Source organism: Triticum urartu, chromosome 7A, assembly GCF_056163025.1.
Source record: "Triticum urartu cultivar PI428250 chromosome 7A, HENAU_Tu73, whole genome shotgun sequence".
Classification (NCBI taxonomy): Eukaryota; Viridiplantae; Streptophyta; class Magnoliopsida; order Poales; family Poaceae; genus Triticum; species Triticum urartu.
Window position 1 is genome coordinate 72684497 of NC_141879.1, and position 26809 is coordinate 72711305.

Here is a 26809-nt window from a genome sequence, read left to right on the forward strand (position 1 = left end):
GGTTCTAGTTAGCCAGGTCCCCAAATGAAACCGTGGCATTTATGCCGATCAAGTGGCATGGTCATGGTTCGGGTTCGACCAAGCCCCCAAATGATTCTGTGACCTTAGGCCGATCAAGAGGCATGAGTGGTTCAGACGTGACCAAGTCCCCAAGTGATCTGGTGGCTCTCGCCTATCAAGAGGTATGGTATTGGTTCGGACACGACCAATCCTCCAAGTGATATAACATGATGCTTTTAAAAAGCGAACTCAAGGGGTAAACCGGAGGCCGCTTTAGAACAACTCCGTGTAACCACACATGATATAAAAGAACAGATACCCCGCTTTAGCCGAGGTTCCCATGTGATCAATAATATGTCATGGCCAGTAAGGCAGAATACCCATGTTTGAACCGCACATCATGGCAGCAGGTCCTCTTTGGCCATTTTTAACTTTTTGCAAGAGATAAATTCTTCTTGAACCAGGATCTTGAACCGGATATTGAAAGCTTCAAAGCTTTATGGGAGACATCTTTCCCTTGAACCGGATTTTAAACCGGAATCTTCATTTTTAGCCGGAAATTTTTTTACGGCCTTCAAACTCGAACTTGCGAGAAGTTAATTCCCTTTTGAACCGGACATTATTAAACCGGATTTGAGCGCTTCAGAGTTTTGTAGGAGAATGGATTTTTCTTGAACCGGATTGTAAACCGGAGTCATTTCTGATGACCTGGAACTTCTTCATCGAGCCGGGATTTTATAACTATCATATACTTTCTAAGCCGGAAATTTTCTGACGGCCTTTAAACTTTCATCAATATAACAGTAGCCTCCGGGACCGGGTTATCCTTCCTCCATCGTCCTGGGGTTCTTAAATTTGCTGAAACTGGCAAGATTCGCTGGGTCATGTCATCGTAGCCCCCAAGTCTCAAAGGTGACTCGAGGAGTTGGCTTGAGACTCTCCATATTTGACCGTGATATAAATCGGCATAACTTGTATATCATTGGCGTTGATAGCACGATGTGAATCCATAGAAGGTTGAGGTGACTGCGGCGGGTTGTAAATGATCCCATATGAGCCGTATCAGCAACCCGGCCAATTGTTCCTTCCAACTGGCGATTTGAAGTTTAATCAAAACTGTAGTGGCGGCGACTTATGCGCCCAATAAACAGCTCATGCAGACAAGTGCAGCCCGGTATGTTGATGTAGACCAGGCCGCGAGAGACGGACGGTAAAAATAACCGCAGCATCAGATACGGCACAGCCAGATGAATCGGCCGCGGCGTAGTAAGTCGGTGCGGACGGGAGAGTCGGCCGCGGGAGTTGTAAACCGGCGCGGACGGAGAGGATCAGCACCGGTGTCGTAAACCGGCACGGACGGGCAAGTTAATCGCGGGCGCGGTCCCGACAAATTGATGTAGATCGAATTACACGGGCGGCGGCTTGCGCACACCCGTCCAACAGCAAACGATAAATCATTGTCCTGCATTTATATAAATACACAGACAAAGTAATTGTTCCTTGAAGAAAACAATATATGCTGAAAATAATAAGAAAAGATAGCACCTGGCATGTGTTGGATGAATGAGTATCATAGTACTTGCAGTACTGTGCCAGGCCTCCGCCATTAGCTTTTGTTTCTGGTAGCCTTCTGAACTAGCTTTGCTCAATCAGCATCAGACATCCACTCTAGGATTGATGTATGTTGGCAGCCTCAGGACTTGTCCACTTGACTTTTCCTCCAACCAATCTCCTCTTATCTCTTTCTCTTTCACTTACAGGGGAGCGCACGGGAGTAAAAACCTGGGCGACTCACGGCCATAACCCATAGCAGAGGGGCGCAAGACACGGCAGCTCGGGCAGAATCAACAGGGCCGCGGCGGTTCAACGACCGGGCTGTAGTAGAGACGTCCACAGACCGACGTCAACAGCTTGGAGGCGAGGCCGGAGTAAGGCGCCGGCGTTCTGTGGCGCGGACAGCTAGGGCGACTCTCTACAGAAGTCCGACAGGACGGCCACCCACAAGCTGGGGCGGTACGAGGCCGAGATGACTACAGGCGACACGAGTCCGGGCTCAAGGCCGCTGCGGCTCAGGGTCGAAGCGCCTCGACATGGGCGTGCAGGAGCCGGAGCCAGCGAGGGGCTTAGCAACTCTGGTGGCGCGGCGGCGGCCTGAACCTTGGTCAGGGCAAAAAGTGGAGCAGGGCAGCTGAACGGGGCGTCTCCCACGGCGGCGAGGGAGACCGACCTCAGGCGGAGCAGCATGAGGCCCAGGCGGCGGGGCGTTGCAGCAGTAGCGGTCGACTCGGAGGCAGTCGGCGGACTGAGGCCGCACCTGTGTCCACAACGGCCAAGGAGAAACGGGTCCGGTCAGCGCGAGATTGGAGACGGCTCGGAGTCGTCGCGCGCGAGACTGAAAACGGCTCGGAGATCAAATCCTCCTCCGAGCTGCCGTCGGTTTGACTTTTCCTCGTGCCATGGGTCACTTTTGCCTTCACGTCTGGAACCAGTAGCTATGGATGATGGAGTAGCAGCAGTATCGCGACCGATCGATTTCTTGGGAGTTGCAGCGAACATGAACACAAAAATCAGCTGACGCCTTCAATCGGCAAAACAGGCTGCAGTGATTTGTACAGCTAGTAATCGGAGTCTCGGACACGCAGCAGAATCTTCAAATTTGATCTCGGCAGGTAGAAACTTTTACAGGGCGATGTAGCAGCAAAGATGGATCTTCGGTTGACCTCGGAGTCAAAGCGCCATGAATACATTGCTCGTATAGTAAACCTTGTCTTGGATTCGGCGTATTGAAATGACGGCGGACAGATCGCGTGCAAGGGCGGCAGACAAACCAACCCTAATTCCTTTGAACCTTGAATCTCACAAAACTTCAAATCTGAACTGACAAATTTGACACTGATGCAAATCCGTTCAAACCAGCTTTTATTCATCCGAAAAATTGTGAGCCCCTCGATCCCTAGGAGAGATCCCTCCAAGAACTCAACACCACCGTGCGCAAACCCCATGGTGGGCGCCAACTATCGTGGAATTATCACGGCAGATGTCCTTAGTGTCAGGACTTAGTCGCGAGGCCAACGCATCTATGTGGTAGCTTGAGACGGGTTGAGCGGGACAAGAGACGCGAGGTTTTACCCAGGTTCGGCCCCTCACGGTGGAGGTAAAAGCCTACGTCCTGCTTCATTGATATTGATGATGATGATGATCACAGTTACAAGAGTGCTCATCTTGAGAGCTATTGTCTAAACCTAACTTGTCCAACTTGTGGAACTTGTGAATCTTGTCCCCCTTTGGGGAGCCCTGCCCCTCCTTATATATGTTGGAGGGGCGGGTTACATGTAGAGTCCTATTAGGATTAGGACTAGTCTATCTCTAATACAAACCGGATACAAGTCCAGGTGTTATTCAAACCGTTTAAGTCGGCCTGCTGGGCCACCTCCCATGATGGGCCGCGGCCTACCTCCGTGAGGATACCCGTGTCCCATATCCACGACAACAGGCCTGCTGCAGGAGCTACTGTAGATGTTATGAACGTTTGGTAGACTTGATCTGATGACTACTCGATAGTTCAGTGTGCCATGCTTTACGGTCTAGAACCGGCACTTCAAAGACGTTTTGAATGTCATGAAGCATATGAGATGTTCCAAGAGCTGAAGTTGATATTTCAAGCTAATGCCCGGGTTGAGAGATATGAAGTATCAAACAAATTCTATAGCTGTAAGATGGAGGAGAACAGTTCTATCAGTGAACACATAATCAAAATGTCTGGGTATCATAACCACATGACTCAGCTGGGAATTGATCTTCCAGTTGAAAGTGTTATTGGCAGAGTTCAGTCACTGCCACCAAGCTACGAAGGCTTTGTGATGAACTATAATATGCAAGGGATGGTGAAAACGATTCCTGAGCTCTTCGCGATGCTGAAATCGGCAGAGGTAGATATCAAGAAGAAGCATCAAGTGTTGGGTTAACAAGACCACTAGTTTCAAGAAAAAAGCCAAGGTAAAGAAAGGGAACTTCAAGAAGAATGGCAAGCAGGTTGTCGCTCCAGTGAAGAAGCCCAAAGCTGGAGCCAAGCCTGAAACTGAGTGCTTCTACTACAAAGGGAGTGGTCACTGGAAGTGGAACTTCCCCCAAATTCTTGGCAGATAAGAAGAATGACAAAGTGAACAAAGTTATGTTTGATATACATACTAGCAAAAAGACTCGTGCGTTGCAACGGGAGAGAAAACACAAACTTCCCTAACGCAATGGCTCAAGACCCCCTCCACCTCCTCCCACCACCCGCCGCGAGACATTATGACATCAACATACTCTTTGAAATCATCCATACTGCCATGAAAAGATATGTTGCCCAAAAGCTTAAACGTGAAAGTATTTCGTAAGGCTACTGAAGGTGACTCACAGAAACATCTTCATGGTAGCGAGTATCTCTTCACATCTTTCACAATGTTAATTCCATTTTCTTCACTTGACAGGCAACACAAAATTCCATGAACCCGTCTTGGCATTTTTTTAGGGATTTTGTAGCGTAGCACTATTCGTGTCCAATGATATTACGAGGTTGTACAAAACTCCTTCATCCCTGACTAATAATAGAGAAAATATGGAGTGTGTGTCGCACACAACAGGGGCTCCCCACCGACTCTTTGTATTTTGGTGTCAGGCGGAAAAATATAAAAAACCTCCACCGCATGCCACTATGTGCCACCTTCTGTATTCAACTCCGACAAAGGTCACAAATAAGATTACTCTCATCCCTAGTAACATTGTGAAATTTAGTTGCTTCACTAAAACTAAGAGTACAAATGTCTAGATTCTTGTTTTTTTCTGCGGGAAAACTTTGTCAAACTTACAAAAGTTTTTATGTTTTCTTGCTTTTCGCAAGTTAAAGTTACTTATGTCAGGTGTGTTGATGACATGAAAACTACGGCTCCTATGACATAAAGATATAGAAATTTGCTTCAAGTATGAAGAAAACTTTTGTCAAACTTGTAGAACATGTTTACTTCGGGAGAAAGAATTGACATAAATATATTATTAAAAGGAAGTATTGCCCATACGTTATAAATCAATCGTTGCATGCGGGTCTACAATCCCGTTCATATATGTGCATTTTAGAATTCTGTTGTTTTAAAGTAGCAATCAACCACCCATTTTTAAACGGGACTCCCTTTTTCGTTATTATTATTCTGAGAAAAATATTGTACATGACAAACAACAAATAAATATTTTTTTATTATGATTTAGAGAACATACATTCACGAACTGGGACGCGCGGGATGGGGAAAAACTACGCACTGGCTCTTTCTTTTTCTTTCTTTCCTTCTTCCCACTTCCCGATTTTTTTTCTATTTTTCTCTATATAAAAACCTGAAATCCCTGCTTTACATTTTTATTTTCTTTCTTTATTTCCTTATTACGGGGTAGCTTCCAACTTTCCTATTTTTTTCCTGTCAAATCTGAAATCCCTCCTTTCCTTCTTTATTCTGTTTCCTTCCACATTACGGGATGGCAAGCTTCCCAATTTCCTTTTTTTCTCTATCAAACCCCTCATTATGGGATGAGTTCCCACTTTCTTATTTTTCTCTATCAAACTAAATCCCTCCTTTCCTTCTTTATTTTTGAGCATTAAATTCTGGATCCCTCCTTTCCAACTTTATTTCTCGGCATTAAATTCCGAATCTCTCCTTTCCTTCTATATTTTTTTCCTTTCCTTCCTCATTATTACGGGATGAATTTTCACTTTACCCTCTTCTCCACGTGGCTCGTTGATGATCAGGCAATTTATCTACGTATATAAATTGGCAAGCTTTTGTAAATATGACCGATGTGGGATCATTAAATTGTACGATGAATCATCTATTTCACATGGGTATTGCATAGCCCATGTGGCCGCAGCCCTCAAGATGGCTGTTGAGTTTTTGGAGTTCAAAACCCCAATCCTACTCTTTTTTGTTCGGCCCACACCAACCAGCTGTGTGCGGCCCACAACCACGTGCAGGTCCAAGTGTGTGGTAGGAACGCAGCGAACGTGATGTTTTTGATGTATGGGCAGCTATATAGATTAGTACCACCTCGGGTAGAGAAAATATAATATGAGCAAGGTGGACGGACCAAAAACGGACGAAATTACGGTGGTAAGAAACAATAGCCCCTTTATTAGTAGGTATAGATATAGATTATTGAAGTGTTCCTTACTAATGCTCGTAGTACCGCCTGGGTATTTGATACCGGTTCGGTTGCTCATATTTGTAACTCGAAAACAGGAGATGCGGAATAAGCGAAGATTGGCTAAGGACGAGGTGATGATGCGCGTCGAGAATGGTTCCAAGGTCGATGTGATCGCCGTCGGCACGCTACCTCTACATCTACCTTCGGGATTAGTTTTAGACATCAATAATTGGTATTTGATGTCAGCGTTGAGCATGAACATTATATCTGGATCTTGTTTATTGCGAGACAGTTATTCATTTAAATCGGAGAATAATGGTTGTTCTATTTATATGAGTAATATTTTTATGGTCGTGCACCTTTGATGAATGGTCTATTCTTGTTGAATCTCGATCGTAGTGATACACATATTCCAAATATTGATGTCAAAAGATGCAAAATTGATAATGATAGTGCAACATACTTATGGCACTGCCGTTTAGGTCATATTGGTGTAAAGCGTATGAAGAAACTCCATGCGGATGGACTTTAAGAATCACTTGATTATGAATCATTTGATACTTGCAAACCATGCCTCATGGGTAAGATGACTAAAACTCCGTTCTCTGAAATAATGGAGCGAGCTAATGACTTACTGAAAATAATACATACCGATGTATGCGGTCCGACGAGTGTTGAGGCATATGACGGGTATTATTATTTTCTAACATTTACAGATGATTTAAGTAGGTATGGGCATATCTACTTGATGAAACATAAGTTTGAAACATTTAAAAAGTAATTAAGAAAAACCAAGCTAAAACCAAATATAAACACAAAAAACACAACTATGACTAGAACTAGAGGATGGGGTCTAGACAGACACGCAAAATTAAGGAATATAGTCTTAGCCGGACGCAAGGCCAAGGCCCACAACCACCAGACATAGCACAAGTCCAGCCAAAGGGACCTCCACCATACTTTCAAGAGATCTCATCCACAACACGACTTGCGACTGTCTATGCATCGAAGAAAGAACCATGAAAAAAAACAAGAAGAAAACCGGTCCAAAGCTTCCAAAACAAAAAACAAAAACATATTTAGTTTACGTGGGCTGCCCCATAGTTCCAGGGGTGTGCGCCATGTTTTTTTTAGTCTAAACACACTTCACTTTATTGGATAATGTTCATGGGGATACAATTTAGATCTGGGGGGTTTATGAGCCACACATGGTACCCTGGGTCCAGACCAAAAGCATGCTTAGTAAGGCTATGTGCCTCTAGATTTGTAGCCCGTCCTTCAAAGATGACGGTGCACTGTTGGAAAATCTTCATTGTCTCTCTGATCTCCTTCACGATAGATGCATACATCCCACCAATGCTAAGTTTTATATCCTGCACCACACCCTTACAATCTGATGCAACAATAACATGGGATAATGAAAGATCTTGGGCGAGTGCAAGAGCCTCCCGGCAAGCTAGCGCCTCAAGTGTTGCCGGATCGGTGAGGCCGACGCATCTGATCGCTGATGAGCCCAAGTAATTGCCATCTCCGTCCCTGCAAACTGCACTGAAAGAGCCCTCTTCATTTGCTCTGTTGACAGCCCCGTCGACCCTGATTTTAGCAAAATTTTCCGGTGGCCTTATCCACCTAGGCTGCCTCCCTCCGGAACTAGTAACTGGAGTGTGTTTCACCTCAGCTACCTTGCAGTCATTGAGCTCCCGAATAAACTTCAAGATGAATTGATGTGTTGACATCGGGCTCTGAAAGATGTGCTCATGTAATGCTTGGCGTCGGGAGAACCAAATAGCCCACAGAGTAACAAGTACTTGAGTGAACTCCGCCGAGGGAAGCGTGTCCAGTAGAGAGAAGATCCACCATTTTGCATCTGGTTCGGTTGTTTCGGTTAAAACCTCAAAAATCTCAGGCGCTTGCAAAGCCCAGACCGAATGAGCAACGTGGCAGTGTATGAGAGAGTGTTGCCAGGAATCTGTTGCACCACATAGCCCGCAACTGTCCACGGTCGCCATGTTTCGGTGGTGTAGCACATCCGCCGTCGGGATCGACTGTTGAGCTAGTCTCCAGAGAAAGATTTTGATCTTTGAAGGCACTTCGACCTTCCTAGCTTGGACCAGGACTTCTGTTCACCTTCAGAGTTGGAGGAATCCGCTCGCCCCTCTAGCCAAGCTTCTCGGCTGTGTTTCGTGGTAACAAGCATGCGATATGCCGATCGAACTGAAAAAAACACCGTTCCTCTCATGAGCCCAAGACCAGAAGTCATCAATCTGCTTAGTGCATAGAGGAATTGAGAAGATAGCCGCGGCATCAGTCGGTAAAAAGACTTGAGTCACAACCTATCGGTCCCAGGAAGCATCCGGCATTATCAGTTCACTAACAAGCTGCGGTGGATTAGCAACCCTGCTCGTGATCGGTCTCATGTTATGAGGGCGTGAGAGCCAGTTGTGATGCCATATCTCCGTAGACTGCCCATCACCAACCTGGCGTATGAGACCTTGTGACATAGTATCTCTTCCATCAAGAATGGCTCTCCACACTTGATATGGGGAAGAGCCAAGTTCGTCATGGAGGAATTCTCCCGTGGGGAAATACTTGGCCTTTAGGATTCTTGCACTTAGGGTGTTTGGGTCTGTCAGAATACGCCACGACTGTCTTGCTAGAAGAGCAAGGTTAAAAAGTTCAATATCGCGAAAGCCAAGGCCCCCACACTACTTAGGCCTTGTCATGGTACTCCAAGAAACCCAATGTGGCTTCCTCTTGCCATCCTTGCTGCCCCACCAAAATTTCCTTATGAGAGAGTTCAAGTGCTCGCAGAGCCCGCGAGGAAGTTTGAAGCATGGCATTGAGTATACCGGAACAGCCTGTGCCACTGACTTGATTAGAACTTCTTTCCCTCCCACAGATAGAATTTTTTCCAGCCAACCCTTGACTTTGTTCCACACTCTGTCCTTCAGAAACTTAAAAGCACCATTTTTGCTGTTTCCCACATCCGATGGCATTCCCAAGTATCATTCTGAAAGAGACTCATTGGTTATGTTGAGTGCCTGTTTCACTTCGGCTCTGAGATTGTTTGGACACCCTTTGCTGAAAATACCGATGATTTTGAAAGGTTGACTCTCTGACCCGAGGCATTACAGTAAGAGTCTAACAAGGAGGACAACTCGTTTGCTCCATCAACACTGGCCTTAACAAACAGCAGGCTATCATCTGCGAAAAGCAAGTGGCTTACCGGCGGAGCCGATGGAGCAACTTGAATACCATTGAGGTGCGATGACTCATTTGTAGTTTTTAAGAGGCATGAAAGGCCCTCCGCTGCAAGCAAGAATAGGTAAGGAGAAATTGGGTCCCCCAGTCGGATCCCTCTAGACGGCAAAAATTCTTCGAGTTTTGTGCCATTGAATAAAACTGAGAATTTAACGGAACTCACCATTCTCATGATCAGAGCTACCCACGTGGGAGCAAAGCCCATCTTTAGCATAATGGCCTCCAAATAGTTCCACTCAACCCTATCATAAGCTTTCATCATGTCCAACTTAACTGCACAGAAACGGTTTCTTTGCGCCTTGTTCCTTTTCATGAAGTGCAAGCATTCGTATGCCGTGATGATATTGTCTGTAATCAGCCTTCCTGGCACAAAAGCAGATTGCTCCTCAGAGATAATATCAGGCAGGATGATTTTTAGTCTATTGGACAAAACCTTTGAAGCAATCTTGTAAAGGACGTTACAGAGACTTATGGGTCGAAATTGCGTGAGCTGGGTTGGATCTTTTACCTTCGGGATTAGAACCAAGATAGTTTCATTGATTACTTCTGGGCTCTCCTCACCACGAAGAATGCGAAGAACCACCTCTGTTACCTCAGTACCACATAAGGCCCAATGCCTTTGGAAGAAGTGATCCGGATATCCGTCGGGTCCAGGTGCCTTCGTAGGATACATTTGGAACAAGTTCATCTTAACCTCTTCTGTCGTGTATGGTGCGAGTAAGTTTTCATTCATCTCACTTGTCACCTTGGTCGGAACAGCCGCCAAAACCTCATCCATGCCCGACGTCCCTTCGGAAGTAAAGAGATTTTTGTAAAAGGAGTTCGGAAGGTTAGCCATCTCTGACACATCTTGCGTCGTCGATCCATCATCTCGTTGGAGGTTTTTAATCTGGTTCTTCCTACGCCGCATGCTAGCTCGTCGTTGGAAGTATTTCATGTTTTTATCTCCGTCTGTAAGCCAGTCCACCCGGGATCTTTGTCGAAGCTGGATCTCTTCCATATGATAGAGCTCGACGAGCCGATCCGCCGTTTTGACCTCTGCATACGACGCAGTTCTCTGGGGGTCATTCTGGAAAACTGCAAGTGCTTTCTTGAGTTTTTTAATCTCCCTTGACACCTTCCCGATCGTTGCCCCACTCCATTGGGTTAGAGAGACAGACAGGTTTGTGAGTTTTTTATTCATATCGGCAATAGTGTTTGCTCCCTGCTCCTGTGCCCAAAGACTGTCCAGGGCCGCTTTGTATTCGGCATGTCTCTCCCAGTACAGCTCGTATCTGAAGATTTTATCTCCTTTGTTAGCTGTCGGACGGGGTTCTAACTGCAACCGGATGGGGCAATGGTCCGAGGTAGCTGCATTTTCATGGAATAAAGTGGCATGAGGGAACATAGCAGCCCAATCACCGTTCACCATAGCACGGTCTAGACGCACTCGGCAATATGTGTCGCCTGCTGTTTTCTTCTCAAAGGTCCATGGACGACCTTGGTAGCCCAAGTCATCAAGAGCGCAGACATCCATCGCATCTCGAAAGCCAGCTATCTATGAAGCACGCCTCTGTCCTAATCCGACGTGTTCATGGGCATGTAAGACCTCATTGAAATCTCCTAAACATAGCCAGGGCAATGGGTTAACCGAGACTAAAGATTTTAGCATATCCCAAGTTTTATATCGCTCTCCGACTTGGGCTTCCCCATAAACGCAGGTGAGGCGCCAGTCTGTGCTGTTAGGGGAGCTAACTGTGGCATCTATGTGGTACTCCGAATAACCAAAAACATTGATATTTATTCCATCATTCCAAAAAAGGCCAAGACCACCGCTACGGCCGGTGCTACCAACAGCATAAGCATGAGAAAAACCTAGTGTGTCACCAAGACTTTCGACCCGTGCTTTTGAAATTTGTGTCTCAACTACTCACAACACGGTCGGGGCAAATTGCTTCGCTAGATCACGAAGCTCCCGAATTGCCGCGGCTTTGCCCGCTCCACGACAATTCCAGCATAGGAGATTCATTGCACCCGGCGGTCCTCCTCACGGGAGGTCGCGGATTTTGCGTCGTTTGTTTTTTCTGAGGCACCACTCTTCTTCAAGTTGTTCTTGTCTTGGTTTGCTCGGAGCCTTTTCTGCTCCTTCTTGGATGAGGGACTTGTCGGCACCATCGTCAGTGGCAAGGCTAGGGCACTGTTGGCCGCAGGCGGGGCTGTCTTTTGGCTGATCACACCCAGGTCATCTGGCATGCGCTTCCTGTTCCCATCTGCTTCTTTCATCACCGCATCCATGTCACCATCTGATTCTTGCTCTGAGTGTTTTTGTCCCATGCTCATAGGGTCCATACCGCGTCCTCCCCGGCCACCACGACGGCCTCCTTGTCGCCCCTTGCCCCGGCCAGCTCCAGGGCTAGCACCAACTCGCATATTCCATGTTGCCCTCGGATCCTTGAAGTATAGGGATGATGGAGGATGAATCCCGTCACCATGCTCCTTGAAGACATGCCCTAGATGGCCACATACAGCACACCAGTCCGGAAGGCGCTCATACTTCACACGATAGATCTGTCGTTTACCATCACGGATCATGGAAACCGCATTCTTGAGAGGCTTGTTGACATTGATCCTAACCCAGACGCGGTAGAAGTTACCCGCAAAGTCCTGAGTCATTGTTTCCGTAAACAAAACATCTCCCACTTTAGCTGCAAGAGGTCCCACTAGATGAGCATACAAATCTGGGACGTCATGGATCTGAATCCATATGTTGAGATGGTCTAGATTCACCTCTGTTGGCTTAGTGATTCCATCATAAGGCTCAATGACCACTGCATTTCCTCTGAAATTCCATGGCCCCTCCTGCATGACCCGTTCCCAATCTCCCAAGCAGAAGAATTGCATCGTGTAGAGATTATCATCGAGGGGACGGAACTTTACATCATGCGCGAGGTCCCAGGCTGACCTCATGTTCCTGAAGAACCAATATTGGTTGTATGGTTTATCTATGTGAACCCTAGCCACAGCCATCCACCTGGTAGCCTCTGGTGGCGCCGCTTTCTCATCGAAAACAACATCATCGAGATCCTCCTCTCTAAGACCTAACTCAGCCATCATCTTTTCTATCTCTGTCGCGGAACCTGAGGCCGACGCCTCATGGGCGTTCGCTCCCATCGCCGCAGACGAAACCTTGAACTCTAGCCCGAAAAGAACAGATCGGGCGCTGAAGCGAACCCTAGCTCTCGTCTCGAAACCAAGCCGACGATCAAGGCCGGGAAGTGATGCAGGGATCACCCCTTAGTCAGCCCGAATCGTCAGGCGAGGGTAGATCGGAGGAGGGAAGACAAGATCTCGACGGCGGCGGCAGAGCGCCTCCGGGAGGAGAAAACCCTAGCGAGAGGGGACCGGCTGCTATGAGTTGAATCCGGGTGTGCGCCATGTACAACCACGAATAGTATGTACCTGTAGCGAGGGCCGAGGGCTACAGGTGAATCTCCCACAAGGCACTGGAGGTGGGCCGGCCGAGTAGCTCCCGCTATGCGCGCGGGGGGGGGGGGGTCTACTGGTTTTATTTCAGGAGGTTCGAAGTAGTTTTTCTGTTTCAGGAAGCCGGTTTTTCCATTTCTTTAGGTTCCCTTTTTCGTTTCTTATTCTTTTTTTCTTTCTCCTTCTCTTCTTATTTTTTTTCAAAAAATCATGAATTTTTAAAATTTTCTTTTTATTTTACTATACTATTTTTTTAATTCATGAACTTTATCAAAATTCACGAATATTTTTGAATTTAGAAACAAATTTTTTTATTTTCGAACCTTTTTAAAATTGAGGAATTTCATCAACTTTTGCCTGGTTCACAAAAAAATTAAATTCGTGGACCTTTTCTAATTTTGCAAATATTTTAAAATTCATGAAGATTTTCAATTTTGCGAACAATTTTGAAACTTGTTAAATGAAAACTAAATTCATGAAGTTTTTTTCCAAATACGTAGTTTCTTTTGAATCACGTACTATTTTGAATTCACCACCATTTCTAATTTACGAATATTTTTTTAATTCCTGAACATTTTAAAATTTGAGAACATATTTTTAATTCCACAATCAATTTTTGAACTCATGAACTTCTTTCAAATCCGCGAACTTTTTGAACCCTCCTGGCGGGAGGACGGGGAGCAATGGATTAGCTAATGGGTTGGTAGAAAAGGCCCGCCATACCAGAGGGCGACACTTGGCCCAGAAAATGAATATAAATAGGCAAGCCGGTGGCATCAGCAGCTTGCAACCCTAGTGTCAAAAGAAAAGAAAAACACACCTGAAGCAGCACATGGCGCCGCCAGGCGAGAGCGGCGGCCCCAGCAACGGCGGCGCGCGCCGGAAGAACCTGACAGCCGCCCTCAGGCTGTTCCTCGTGTGCATGGTCTCCGGCGGCATCCAGTACATCTCCGCCCTAGAGATGTCCCTCCTCTCGCCCTACTCCCAGGTGCGTCCGCGCATCGCCCACTGCTAGTACCTCAGATACCATCATCTTTTCTAATCTATCTATAAACGGACAAAGTCAAGTTTCATGATATTATAATCTGATGATGATGTTATATTCACGATGGCTCTTTTGTTTTGCCATATGTGCTGTTGATTTGCCTCGTGGGCTTTAGAATCTTGGGATTCCGCACAAGTATGCTTCCATGATCTGGATTGGCGGACCGATCGCAGGATTTCTGGTGAGCGTTTCATGTGACCCATCTCATCTTGTCTTCATTTCCATCGTTTTGTCATCTTATCGGAGAAGCATAATGCACCATTGTAGCCAAGGACACCGAACTTGTGACTACTGTCAAGCTTATCCTGTGATTGCATTGCACCCACAAAAATGGCGCAACTTTTCTCATATCGGTAATTTCTTCCATTTTTCCTTCCCTGGGATGTGAACCCAGTTAATTATAAACGCATTTCACAAGAAAGACATGAGATCATCGGTAGATCATAACACTGTGCTATTTTTTTCCCTAGGTAAACCCCATCGTGGGCTACTATAGCGACCGATGCACCATGAGGATAGGACGCAGGAGGCCCTTCATCATCCTAGAATGCCTCATCATATGCATCTCTGTAAGCTCATTCAAAACTCATGTTCTTATTTCCACTAGCTCATTCAAAACTCATGTTCAAAACTCATATGCACGTTTATATTAGGTAGGATATTAGTTGCACATTATATTAGGTAAGATATATCTGTTGCACGTTGGTATTTGGTAAGATATCAGTTACTTTTTTCGCGGGAATGGTAGGATATTAATTACATGGCAGATTTCATGGGATAGCGTTGAGTCAAAACGTGTTTATAACCAATGGCAGTGGTGGATAATTAGAGTGTTAAACGTGTTTGGTGCTCAACATTGGAGCGATTTGAACCGCTAGATAACATGATTTGACGGTTGAGATGGTTTGGATATGCCCCTTTGGGTCTTTTTATATTGGTATAGATTGGACGTACTGTCAATTCTTTTTGTAGCCAAAAAGTCTGACTTGAACAGGGCATGCTCATCGGTTTCTCCGTGGACATTGGGCAATACCTTGGCGACACCAAAGAGAACTGCAGGTCTGTAACAATACATTTTTCGTTGGTTTAATATAGAGTGGTTTCCTACCATACACGATGTATAATGTGCATGCTTTGATCCACCGTAGAATGTGATCCGTGCATTCGGATTTTGTTGATATATACAATACGATGAATCATTAAGATATGGCACTCTGAAAAAAGCCGAAACCTAATGGAACATGCTGAATACACTCTTGAAACAAGGGGAAAATCTCAATAATCATTATGTACTAATAAGAGTTCTCATGTACTAGCAGATTGGAACAAGACAAATTTTGCCGAAACTAGAAAACATGACATGATTCTGCAAGTACCGACACACAGTGGATGCATGCACACGAAACACGGTATAACATGAATAGTAGAAACTCATTTCTTAGCTTGCATGTAGGTGTCCCCTTTATCTGATGAAATAAGAGTGTTTGGAGGGGTCAAAAGCTGAAAATGTTTTCATGTAAGTCCTTTTTTTCCCTTCACAAGTTGGTTCAAAGCTTGGGGGGGGGGGGGTGGGGGGGGGGGGGGGACTGGCCCTCGCTGGGCTACCACGGCGGTGTACGTCGTCGGCTCCTTGTTGCTAGCCCCGCACAACACAGCTCCGCCGTTGATGTGTGTATTGTTCTTCTTCTTCAGCACCTACACCGGCCCTCGCTGGGCTGCCACGGCGGTGTACGTCGTCGGCTTCTTGTTGCTGGACTGCGTCATCCATACCGCACAGGCGTCGGTTCGAGCAATGATGTCTGACCTATCCGGTGAGCTCCATCCATCCTTCCTTTCATCATCAATTGTGTTGTAGCACTTGTTTCCCACTGAAATAACTAATTGACGTACCCGTTGTGTTGCGCCCACTGCAGCTGCGAATCATGGCCCTAGTGTCGGCCAGGCGATCTTCTCCGTGTGGATGGCCATCGGCAGCATCCTTGGCTACGCAGTCGTTGCCTACGGAACATGGCACCAGTACATTCTAGCCTTCTTCTTTAGATCAGAAGTTCATGTCCTTCTTTTGGTCCTTACTGATGTGAATCCGTCATATGTATGCAAGGTGGTTCCCCTCTCTGAAATCTAGCGCGTGCTGCAACGCTTGCGCAGATCTTAAGGGCGCTTTCTTGACTGCTGTGGTAAGTCCGTCTGTATTGTCACCATCAGCCTAATAATTTCGCATGCATCCATTTCATGACCCTGATATTGACAAATTGGTGATCATATGTTGTATTTGTACATGGTTGATCAGGTGCTCATTGTCATCAGCACAGTAGTGACCATGCTCCTCGCTGATGAGCAGTCCCTCGATAATGAGGGTGTTGGCGGTGCCGCCTTTGCTCAAACTTGCGGCGGCCTCAACGCATTCATCGACCTCTTCGCGAGCTTGAAGAACATGAGTCCTGCCATGTTCAGAGTGCTCGCTTTAACAGCCTTCACCTGGGTACGTCCAGACTCCACGGACCAGAGCTATAACTATATTAGGCGAGTGTAATGCATGCCCACACCGAAGTTACTACGTGCTCTAACATGGATCCTTCTTGTGATCTGGCATTTGGTTGCAGCTCTCCTGGTTCCCGTTCCTGCAGTATAACACGGACTGGATGGGTCGCGAGATTTACCACGGCAACCCGAACGGGGTGGCTGACATGGCCGCCGACAAATACAATGCCGGTGTCCGCGAAGGAGCCATTGGGCTCCTCCTCTGCTCGGCCTCCCTCGGGGCTACCTCCTTCCTCATCCCCAAGCTATGCCGCAAGCTGACGTCCAAGGTCATCTGGTCCATCAGTCTCTTCTCAGTGTTCCTCATCATGGCAGGGATGGTTGCCGTCAGCGTCGTCTCGACAAAGGGGTACGACCTGTCTCTGAGCACCAGCCTCACCGTTGCTGGCCCCGACAACAGTCTCAACGCCCTAGCGCTCACCATGTTTGCGCTCATCGGGATCCCACAGGCTGTGTTGTACAGTGTTCCATGGGCGGTCGCCGCTGAGCTCGCGGCGGGGGAGGGTGGTGGCCAAGGTTTGGGCTTTCTTTGTGATTTGTAAACATCTTTGTGTTCTCACTGCCCCTCTAAATTGCTCCAAGAAATAATTAACCCGATTTTATTGTTCAATTTTGACCAGGAGTCACCGTTGGTGCGATCACCAATGTTATATCCCTAGCGCAAGTGAGTATTTCTGCTAGCTGTTTTTGTTGATTAACCTTTCTTGGAACAGAAATAACTTTCTTGTCATTGCTTCTCTTTACCAGCTGCTAGTCGGCCTCACTGCCGGTCCGATAGACGGGGCCTTCAACAAGGGCAACGCACCGGCCTTTGGTATCGGTGGTGTCATCGCCTTCATATGTGCTATCCTGGTGGTGCTGGCGCTTCCAGATACCAAGGACGGCAGGGGGCTAAAAAGACTGTTATTGAGCAGGGAAGATTGGTCAAATTGAATATGAAGGATACCTATTTGTAATTAATGACCAAATGGATTGGAGTAATCTTTGTAAGATAACTGTGATGCTGAAACTTTTTATCTAGGGAGGTTTATGCAGTGCCTTTGATTCAACCCTTTGGTGTTACTGATATTGATACACTGCCATCTTTCATAGTCCTCGTTTTTTTAACCCTACACTGCAGGGCAAATGCCCCACAGCCCTTCCACTTTATTAAAGTCATAATAATGTTGCAACATAATGTAAAACAAGTAGTTTAGAACAAAACCTACCTAAGGTGGTAAAAAGGCTAACCACCTCAAGAGAAGAGTCCCAGACAAAATGAGCACCTAAGAAAAAAAAGACCAGCCCTTTTGTAGTCCATTGAACTGTCAAAATCTTTAGAATAGTCTATCCATTGCTCAAAAGGCGGGTTGCAGGGGCTGTTTTTGACGATTGTTATCTTTTGGCTTGTGATTTTCTCGTTACTAGTTTTGAGCATTGTAATAGGGTACCTAATAATGTTGCTCATGAACTTGCTAAGTTGGCTAAATTTTATTTCACTTTTGACTGGTTTGAGGAGCTTTTGAGTGAAATTGTACCCCTCTGTTAATTTCAATGAATTAAGTGTTGTGTATTTTATTTTTGTCAAAACCTTTGATATAGACGAATAACAGTAAAATGTTTCTCTTCTCTCCTCCCTTGATGGATGAAGAACCGACCCTAGGTGCATATATATTCAGCTAAGTGCGTGTACAAGCACTTAACTAGGTGCATATATATTCAGCCAAGGCGAGGAGCTCTTGGGCGAGAAGCTCCTGGAAGCCAAGTGCCTGGGCTAGCGCCTGGGCAAGCACGTCGAGCACCAGGGCTTCGAGCTCCTGCGCTCTGGGCGAGGCCAGCGGCCAGGCACTGTGGGCGCAGCGAGTTTCCTGGGCGCAGCGAGGAATTTGAATTGCTGATCGCGAGGAAGAAGCTCGCGGGGTACAAATGTCTTTTTCGCCTGATTTGGTGCTGTTGGAAATCTGAAAACCGATCTTACACTTCGAGACGGAGGGAGTACCAGCAAGAGATTCATGATATTCCTCAACTTTCTGAGGAAGGAGAATCATATCTCAGTTGTGGTATTCACCGAAAAAGAGGTATATGGAGAAGAATAAAGCTCCGGGGCCTGATGGGTTTCTAGCTGAATTCTATCAAGGATGTTGGGTGTTTCTGAAACACGAATAAATGGCCATGTTTAATGATTTTCACAAGGGGTGAGCTACCTTTGTGTCATCTTAATTTTGGGACCATTTTCCTTCGCTGTTTCCTGCGGGGGTTTCTTTTTGTTTTTATTCTGCGGTTTTTTGCTTCCGGATTTTCTGATTTTTTTGGATTTGGTTCCTTTTTTCCTTTCAATTTTTTATTTTTTGTTTATTTTTTGTTTATTTTTTATTTCTTCTTCTATTTTTGTGTGTTATATAAAAAGTTCACCTCCTATTACAAAAATGTTCATCATATATTAAAAAATGTTTCAGCATAAATTATGAAAAAGTTCACCATACATTACGATAATGTTCATCGTGTATTACAAAAATGTTCAACGTATATTTAACAAAATTTTCACCATATATTAAGAAATTTTTCACCATATATTAAAAAAGTGTTCATTATGTACTTAAAGACATTCAGCGTATATGAGAAAAATGTTCAATTGTATTTAAAAAACTTTCAGTGTATATCACAAAAATGTTCAATGTGTATTTAAAAATGGTTCATTGTATATTAAAAAGATGTTCAATGGTTGAATTTTTTAGATGTTTTTATCTTCTGCTGCGCTTAGTTCTTAAATATTTGCGCGCCCTTTATTTCACTAAGAATCATCAGCTCAACTGGTAAGTAAGACTTACCGTCTGTCGTTGGTTGTGAGTTTGCAAGTTCGACTCTTCAATAGAGCTCTCGGGGCGCTTTAGTTGCGGGAAAACCCAAATTAAAACATTTATTTTATAGCGAGCGCAATTCCTAGTAAAATGATCGTGTATCCTTCCACTTAGATCAAAAGGAATTTTTCAAATAGAACTAGGGAACTACCGAGTGGTTGCGGTTGCGGTTGGACCTGTACTGCAGGAATAAGGATACTTGCTATTCACTCAGTTTTATTTTCCACAATATGTTATTTAGGAGAGATGGTCGAGCGGTTCAAGGCGTAGCATTGGAACTGCTATGTAGACTTTCGTTTACCGAGGGTTTGAATCCCTCTCTTTCCCTTTTCCTAATTCATCAACGTTAAGGATCACAATGTATCAAATCAAATACTAACAATTTTTTCCACCAATAATTTCTTATATTATCTTATTTTCATTTAATAGAATTAAAAATTCTTTATAGCAAATTACTGTGGTATGTAAAATACACATATATAGAGAAAAAAAATCGTAATCCGACTCCTCAATAGAGCTCTCGGGGCGCCCGGGGGTGGGGGTCGGGGAGAGTGGAGCGGGCCTTGGTCAAGCAGGGCCATGGCCCGGGGCTTGGAAATTACTATACCCTGGTCCAGTTCTTTTAGCCGATTCTCTCAAAATCTTGAGAATCGACCCTCCACCCAAGTTCTCCCAGAATCTCAAACCCATTTTCTTTTGACAATTCTACGTGTTTACATCCTAACTACTAGTTAGGATTGTAAAGAATAATTTTTTTGAGCTAATTGTGAAAAATATATGGGTTCAAGATTCTGAAAGAAGCTGATGGGAGGCCCGAGGCCATAGTAGCTTAGAGATTTGGTTGGCACCGCTCAAAAAAAAGCTTAGAGATTTGGTCGAGGTCTCCAGCCCATTAGTAGCCGATCAGCGCCCAGTCTCTCTCCGTTTCCACTGGGAGAAGCCCAAAAACATCCACACGGAGCGCAGGAGGCATCGAGTGGAAGTTTGAGTCTCACTCAGATGAGTAAATTGCACAAAACCACCACTTTGAAGGTAAGGTTTGCGAAAACCACTACAATACATTTTTTTTGCATAAAACACCATCTCTTTCGTAATATTTTTGCAGAAAGCACTGATCGGCGGATCGGAGTCAGTTAAGCTTGTTTATGACAGGTCGGGCCCTTTTTTGCGTACGTGGCACCGTCGGCCGTCCCGACAGCCGTTTGACGGCGTTTGACGGCGCCGTATGCCTCCGTTTGATGGATCGGTCAAAAGACTGGTCGATGCTGCCCCCACTCCCCACTCCCCACTCTGTCTCGCTGCTCTCTCGCTCACTCCTCCTCTGTCTTGCTCCTCTGCTTTGCTCGCCGCACCCGCAGCCGCGTCGCCGCACCCGTCGCCGCGCCCCCGCCGCGTCGCCATGGTGTCCTGGAGCGATGGGTCCAATAGCAGCGAGCACACCGTGGAGTACGTCAGCTCTGGTTCTGACGACGGCAGAATTAAGGTAAGTTCAGATTTTTAGGGTTAGGGTTTGTGATTTGGGGGATTTCTTGAATGAGCTTGTTTGCTGACATGTGGATCAAATCTCTGGTATTCCTATGCACTACAGATCCCTGCTACCACTGAAGACTCCGATTTCGAGGGACCTGAAACGGAGTTGCTTGTTCTCTGCAATGAACATGGGAAGGCCACAGAAAGGCGTGTTGCTTTCGAAGGAATCCACACTGGCAGGAGGTTTCTTTGCTGTGCTGAGAAGGTATATTGTGATTTGTTTTCTCTGGATCTGCCTTTGTTTGTGTTGTGCCTTTGTTTTCTCTGGATCTGTACTGTGGTGGCAAGCATTGCAGTTTAGTGTTAGGCTTAGTTGTATTGTTTAGTTAGGAAAGTGGATCAGAAGCAATTGCTTACTCTGGCAACATCTTTTCCCCTTGGTCTGGAAACATTATTAAGTTAGGTCACTTTGTTTAGTGTAGCATGCTATAAATAATTTAAGACAGAATATGCATGGGTTACTGGAGCAGGACAGAGGATGCAACTTGTTTAGTATGACATGTTAGGTCATTTGATTGATTATCTTTACTTTATAGCAGGACAACATTGTTTAAGTAGCATGAGGACATGTTTAAGTAGCAAGCTCAAGCTCTGAATTTGATGACAGTAATTAAATAGTGTTGCTTGGAAGCATTCTAATGTTTTTGTTTATATTAATTCTGATTTTGTTCAGGAAGGTAGAAACTGTGGATTAGTTGAATGGATTGATCCAGCTTGGCCCAACACCCTTGAGAATGCATTAGCCAAGTTATGGTTTATGTATGAACAAAGTAGGAGAGACAGGACTGAGGAAAATATTTTGCATTCATTTGATGTTCATGACTTGACACAAGAGAAGAAGAAGCTGCAGGAGAGCTATGAGAAGTTGGTTGAAGATGTGAATGGACTTTTGGATGCTCAGGAAAGGAGGGCAGAGGTAGAAAGGAAAGATCTTGAAACCAACAAGCTTCGGGAGAAGTATGACATGGTTAAGAACCTAGCAGCTGCTCAAGCAAATGTCATTAGGAACATGAAGCTCAAGCTAGCTGAAGAGAGGAAGAACTTGCAGAACCACATTGATGAGTTGAAGAAGACAGTTGAAAAGAGCAATGTGAAGCTGCAGGGAGTGAAGGCCATCATAAATGGATAAGCAGGTGATTCTGGAAGAGAAGAATGGGCAATATCATTTGGCATTTGCTGACCTTTTGCAGAGTGTGGTTTGGCATTTGCTGTAATGATGGTAGATTAAATTCTCTGAACTATGAGTACTTCTGAACTATGGTGATGTAATGTAGTAATCTTCAACTATGATTATGTATGGATTTGAACTATTGCGAAATGTGGTGGTATTTGGAGGTGCTGGATGTGATCTTAAGTAAGATGCTTGCAAATTGATGATTGTGATCTTAAGTATGTTTCTGTGCAACTGGTGTTTTTTATCAACCTCGAGGCGTCAAGTAGGCTCACTTAGGTTTATTGGCTTTTTATCGACCCCAAGGCATCAACTAGGCTCAATTAGGTTTTTTTGGCTTTTTATGGACCCCGAGGCATATGTAGGCTCACTTAGGGTTTTTTGGCTTTTTATCGACCTCGAGGCATCAACTAGGCTCACTTAGGGTTTTTAGGCTTTTTATTGACCTCGAGGCATCAAGTAGGCTCACTTAGGGTTTTTAGGATTTTTATCGACCTCGAGGCATCAACTAGGCTCAATTAGGGTTTTTAGGCTTTTTATCGACCTTGAGGTATCAACTAGGCTCACTTAGGGTTTTTAGGCTTTTATCGACCTCGAGGCATCAAGTAAGATTTTTTGGCTTTTTATCGACGTCGAGGCATCAAGTAGGCTCACTTAGGTTTATTGGCTTTTTATCGACCCCGAGGCATCAACTAGGCTCAATTAGTTTTTTTGGCTTTTTATGGACCCCGAGGCATCAACTAGGCTCACTTACTGTTTTTTGGCTTTTTATCGACCTCTAGGCATCAAGTAGGCTCACTTAGGGTTTTTTGGCTTTTTATCGACCTCGAGGCATCAACTAGGCTCACTTAGGGTTTTTTGGCTTTTTATCGACCTCAAGGCATCAACTAGGCTCACTTAGGGTTTTTTGGCTTTTTACCGGCCTTGAGGCATCAACTAGGCTCAATTAGGGTTTTTAGGCTTTTTATCGACCTCGAGGCATCAAGTAGGCTCACTTAGGGTTTTTAGGCTTTTTATCGACCTCGAGGCATCAACTAGGCTAAATTAGGGGTTTTAGGCTTTTTATCGACCTCGAGGCATCAACTAGGCTCAATTAGGGTTTTTAGGGTTTTTATCGACCTCGAGGTATCAAGTAGGCTCACTTAGGGTTTTTAGGCTTTTTATCGACCTCGAAGCATCAATTAGGCTCAATTAGGATTTTTAGGTTTTTTATCGACCTCGAGGTATCAAGTAGGCTCACTTAGGGTTTTTAGGCTTTTTATCGACCTCGAGGCATCAAGTAAGCTTTTTTGGCTTTTTATCGACGTTGAGGCATGAAGACTAGCATCACAAGGGTAAGTTATGGGTTTCTGGCTTCTTGGTCATTGGCACAACATTATCATCACAAGAGTAGCACCATCATCATAACTAGAGTAGCACTAGATTAGTTCATCATCCCAGTTGATCATCACAGGACTACTAGAATGCCATAGTTTGACAGAAGGATCATAACAGTACCAGAACCTAAGTTGGCCATTACAGTACCAGAACATAACTTGATGATCACTTGGTCATCAAAATAGAAGCAGTATCACAACATGATAAAGCATAGTTTGGATCACAACATCATTCCCATGTTGCACCAGAAGCAGTCAGGTAGTCCTTTATCTTCTGGGTTGGCTTTCTGACTCTCTGGGAACCACTGTTTGGTCTTGGAGGCAAGAAAGCTGCCCTTGCTCCCTTTGCAGCAGTTGAAGCTCTAGTTTGTGGAGCCTTACCCTTTGCAGCAACAGTAGCAGTTCTTGTTGATGGTGCAGTGGTAGTAGATGGAGTCCTCCTTGCTGGTTTGTTGCAGTGGCAGTAGAAGCAGTCCTCCTTGCTGGTGCTGGTGCAGTGGCAGTAGAAGCAGTCCTCCTTGCTGGTGCTGGTGCAGTGGCAGTAGAAGCAGTCCTCCTTGCTGGTGCTGGTGCAGTGGCAGTAGATGCAGCCCTTCTTGCTGGTGCAGCAGAGGAGGCAGCAGTAGCAGCAGTAGCAGCATCAGGTGGGTAAGAAGAGCTGCTTGGCTGCAAAAAGAACACAAGTAATTCAGCATTTTTGTTACAAGCATAGAGAACACAAGTAAGTTAGCATGTTTTGCATTGTTTGTACCTAATGCCTGTTCTTTCTCATGGCTAGTGCAGGCTTCAAAGGAACATGACAATTTGTGTACCTATGGCCAACTTTGTTGCAATTCGAACAAGTGATTGAGGCCATCCTTGAAGTGTCCTTTGGAGCTAGCTTCTCATGTCTGCCCTTTCTTCTCTTAGTTTGTGCTCTACCTTTGTGTTCTTTGAAGACTGGAGGGTCAATGTCCCTACTGTCTGTCTTTGGCCACATGTCAGGGCCAGGTACTGGATAGATTATGGGACTGTATGCAGCCTTGTACATTGGTTTTTTGAAAAAAATCATGAACAAAGTCCTCTGGCTGTAGCTTAGCTTTGTGAATGGCAGAGACAGCATGATGGCAAGGCACTGCTATCATATCCCACTTCCTACACCCACAAGTCTTTTTCTGCAGGTTAACAGCATATGTTTTCTCTGCACTTGTCACTTGGTAAAGATGTGGTCCAGCCATCAAGGATTGGCAGTTCCTAGACCACTTCTTTGCTTCTTCTAGTTTCTCTGCACATGTAGGACAAATCTCCCATTTGACAGTATCAATTTTTGTTCTATTTGCATTGAATTTGACCATCAACTTTGTCCTAATTCCATCAACCATGGTCCTTATTAGCTTAGCCCTAACATCTAGGACCCACCTATTGAAACCCTCACTTAGATTATTAACAACTAAGTCAGTCTTGCAGTTCACATCCATGGCATGTCTGGCCCAAGTGTGTTTGGGTATTTTGCTAAGCCACACCCAAGCTGCTTCACACTCTGACTTTAACTCATCCATTGCAACTTGAAAACCATGTTCAGTATATGAGTAACTTGCTGCATCCATGTATTTTTTTTAATTCTGGCCCTCTAAACCCAGCAATCTGAAAGTTCTGGTAGATATGCCTAAGGCAAAACCTTTGTGGGCAATTAGGGAAGACTCTATTTATGGCTTTCAAAAGACCCTGTATGAAACAAGTACAACTAAGTGACTACAATTACATGAAAGTAACTACAACTACATGAAAGTAACTAAATATATTACCTTTTGCCTATCTGAAATGATTGTGTACTGTCCAAACTGGCCAGATTGCCCACCTATTGCCTCCCTCAGCTGGTATAGAAACCAGGTCCAGGAATTAGTGTCCTCCTTGTCTACAATTCCAAAAGCAATGGGAAAAATGTTGTTGTTCCCATCTCTTCCAGTAGCAGCTAGGATTTGTTGACCAGTAGTGAGCTTTATGAAGCATCCATCCAAACCTACAAGTTAAGCACAAATGATTAGTACTTCAAAGAACATACAAGTGGCATAAACAACAATACAAGGCAATTACCTATGAATGGTCTGCAGCCATTGAGGAACCCTTCTTTGCATCCATTCAGGCAGATGAAAAGTCCATGAAACCTAGGGTTCTTGCTAGGATGCTCTCTAATATGTTTTTTTGTCACAATACATCTAGAACCTGGATTGGTGTCTAGGACAGCCTCTAAATAATCCCTAATCCTGGTGTATTGGGCCTTTTGATCTCCTAAAACAACATTCTTTGCTGCCTTCCTAGCCCTGTAGGCCATGTGGGTTGAAATTTCCACTCCATACTTGCTCTTTGCAGTGTTAATTATTGTTGTTATTGTTGTGTTAGGGTCATTCCTCACTGCCTCCTCACAATGTTTTGCAACCCACTTGGCAGTGACTTTGGTGCTCTCTGACACAGAAGGGCATGTGTGCACCAAATACAGCTTTCTAATGGTAAATGTCTTCTCATTTGCAATCTGAGAAGCTGCTATATAAAAAGGGCATTGCTCATCTATGCACTGTGCTATAACCCTATCACTGCAGTTTCTGTGGTACTCACACTTCCTGTTCTGTGATATGTGCAGGGTTTGGAGTGCAGTTCTGAACTGGTACACATCAATAAAGCAAAGATGTTTCACAAATTGGTCTTGTGGGTCAGCTCTGTCCTCAGCATACCATAACCTTGGCTTCATTTTCTTTGCTCTGCTCTTCCTACCATTGGGCAACACATAAGCCATTGCCTCAGCACCATCATCATCTTCCAAACCCAGGTCTAATGGTTTTTTGTCCTCATCATCTGATGGTATCCAGTCATCCTCAAACATTTGCTCTACACTTCCATGTGATCTGCTAGTTGGCCCTTTTCTGTCTCTCTTGGCCTTATTCTTCTTCTGAATATGTTGACCACTCTCTTGCTCCTCTTCATTGTGTTGCTCCCCTTGCACCACTTCCTCCAATTCCTCCTCCTCTTGATCATCATCATCCTCTTCTTCACCTGATGGCTCATACAGTTCCTCCTCCTCATCTGTATCCCACATCTCCTCAATATCTGTGTCCCCTTCATAATGCAGTAATGGATCATCCCTTTGTTTTTTCATTTCCTCAAGCCTAGCAAGGATATCCCCATATTCTGATAAATTATCATCATCACTATCCTCTTCATTGTCCATAACTGCAGCTTTCCTTTTCAAATGAGTGGCCTTCTCTTTTTCTTTCTCATTCTTCCTAAACATTCCAATTTCCTTTCTCCTTCTCTCCTCCATAACTTTTTCTATTTGCAGTTGTTCCTCTGAATTGTTTGTGCTCTGCTGTGTTTGAAACTGTATTGGTCTTGGTTCTTCTACTGGTACTACTGCTGCTGTGTTTGAAACTAAACTAGGATGTGC

At 44.9% G+C, this 26809-nt stretch overlaps 2 protein-coding genes across 2 annotated transcripts; both read left to right on the forward strand.

The window, feature by feature from the left end:
• The first annotated feature begins 13693 nt into the window (after positions 1–13693).
• LOC125523470 (sucrose transport protein SUT5-like) lies at positions 13694–17509 on the forward strand. The gene is made up of 11 exons (XM_048688507.2): positions 13694–13879; positions 14052–14117; positions 14407–14505; positions 14931–14995; positions 15629–15747; positions 15850–15952; positions 16038–16113; positions 16227–16418; positions 16540–16993; positions 17098–17141; positions 17225–17509. Exons 1-11 carry the CDS (start codon positions 13724–13726, stop codon positions 17408–17410), a joined length of 1560 nt encoding a protein of 519 aa, XP_048544464.2. The 5' UTR covers positions 13694–13723; the 3' UTR covers positions 17411–17509.
• A 3150-nt stretch (positions 17510–20659) lies between these two features.
• LOC147957907 (uncharacterized) lies at positions 20660–21973 on the forward strand. The gene is made up of 3 exons (XM_087536994.1): positions 20660–20797; positions 20903–21049; positions 21518–21973. The coding sequence occupies exons 1-3, from the start codon at positions 20714–20716 to the stop codon at positions 21971–21973; spliced, it is 687 nt and encodes a 228-aa protein (XP_087393120.1). The 5' UTR covers positions 20660–20713.
• Positions 21974–26809: the final 4836 nt, after the last annotated feature.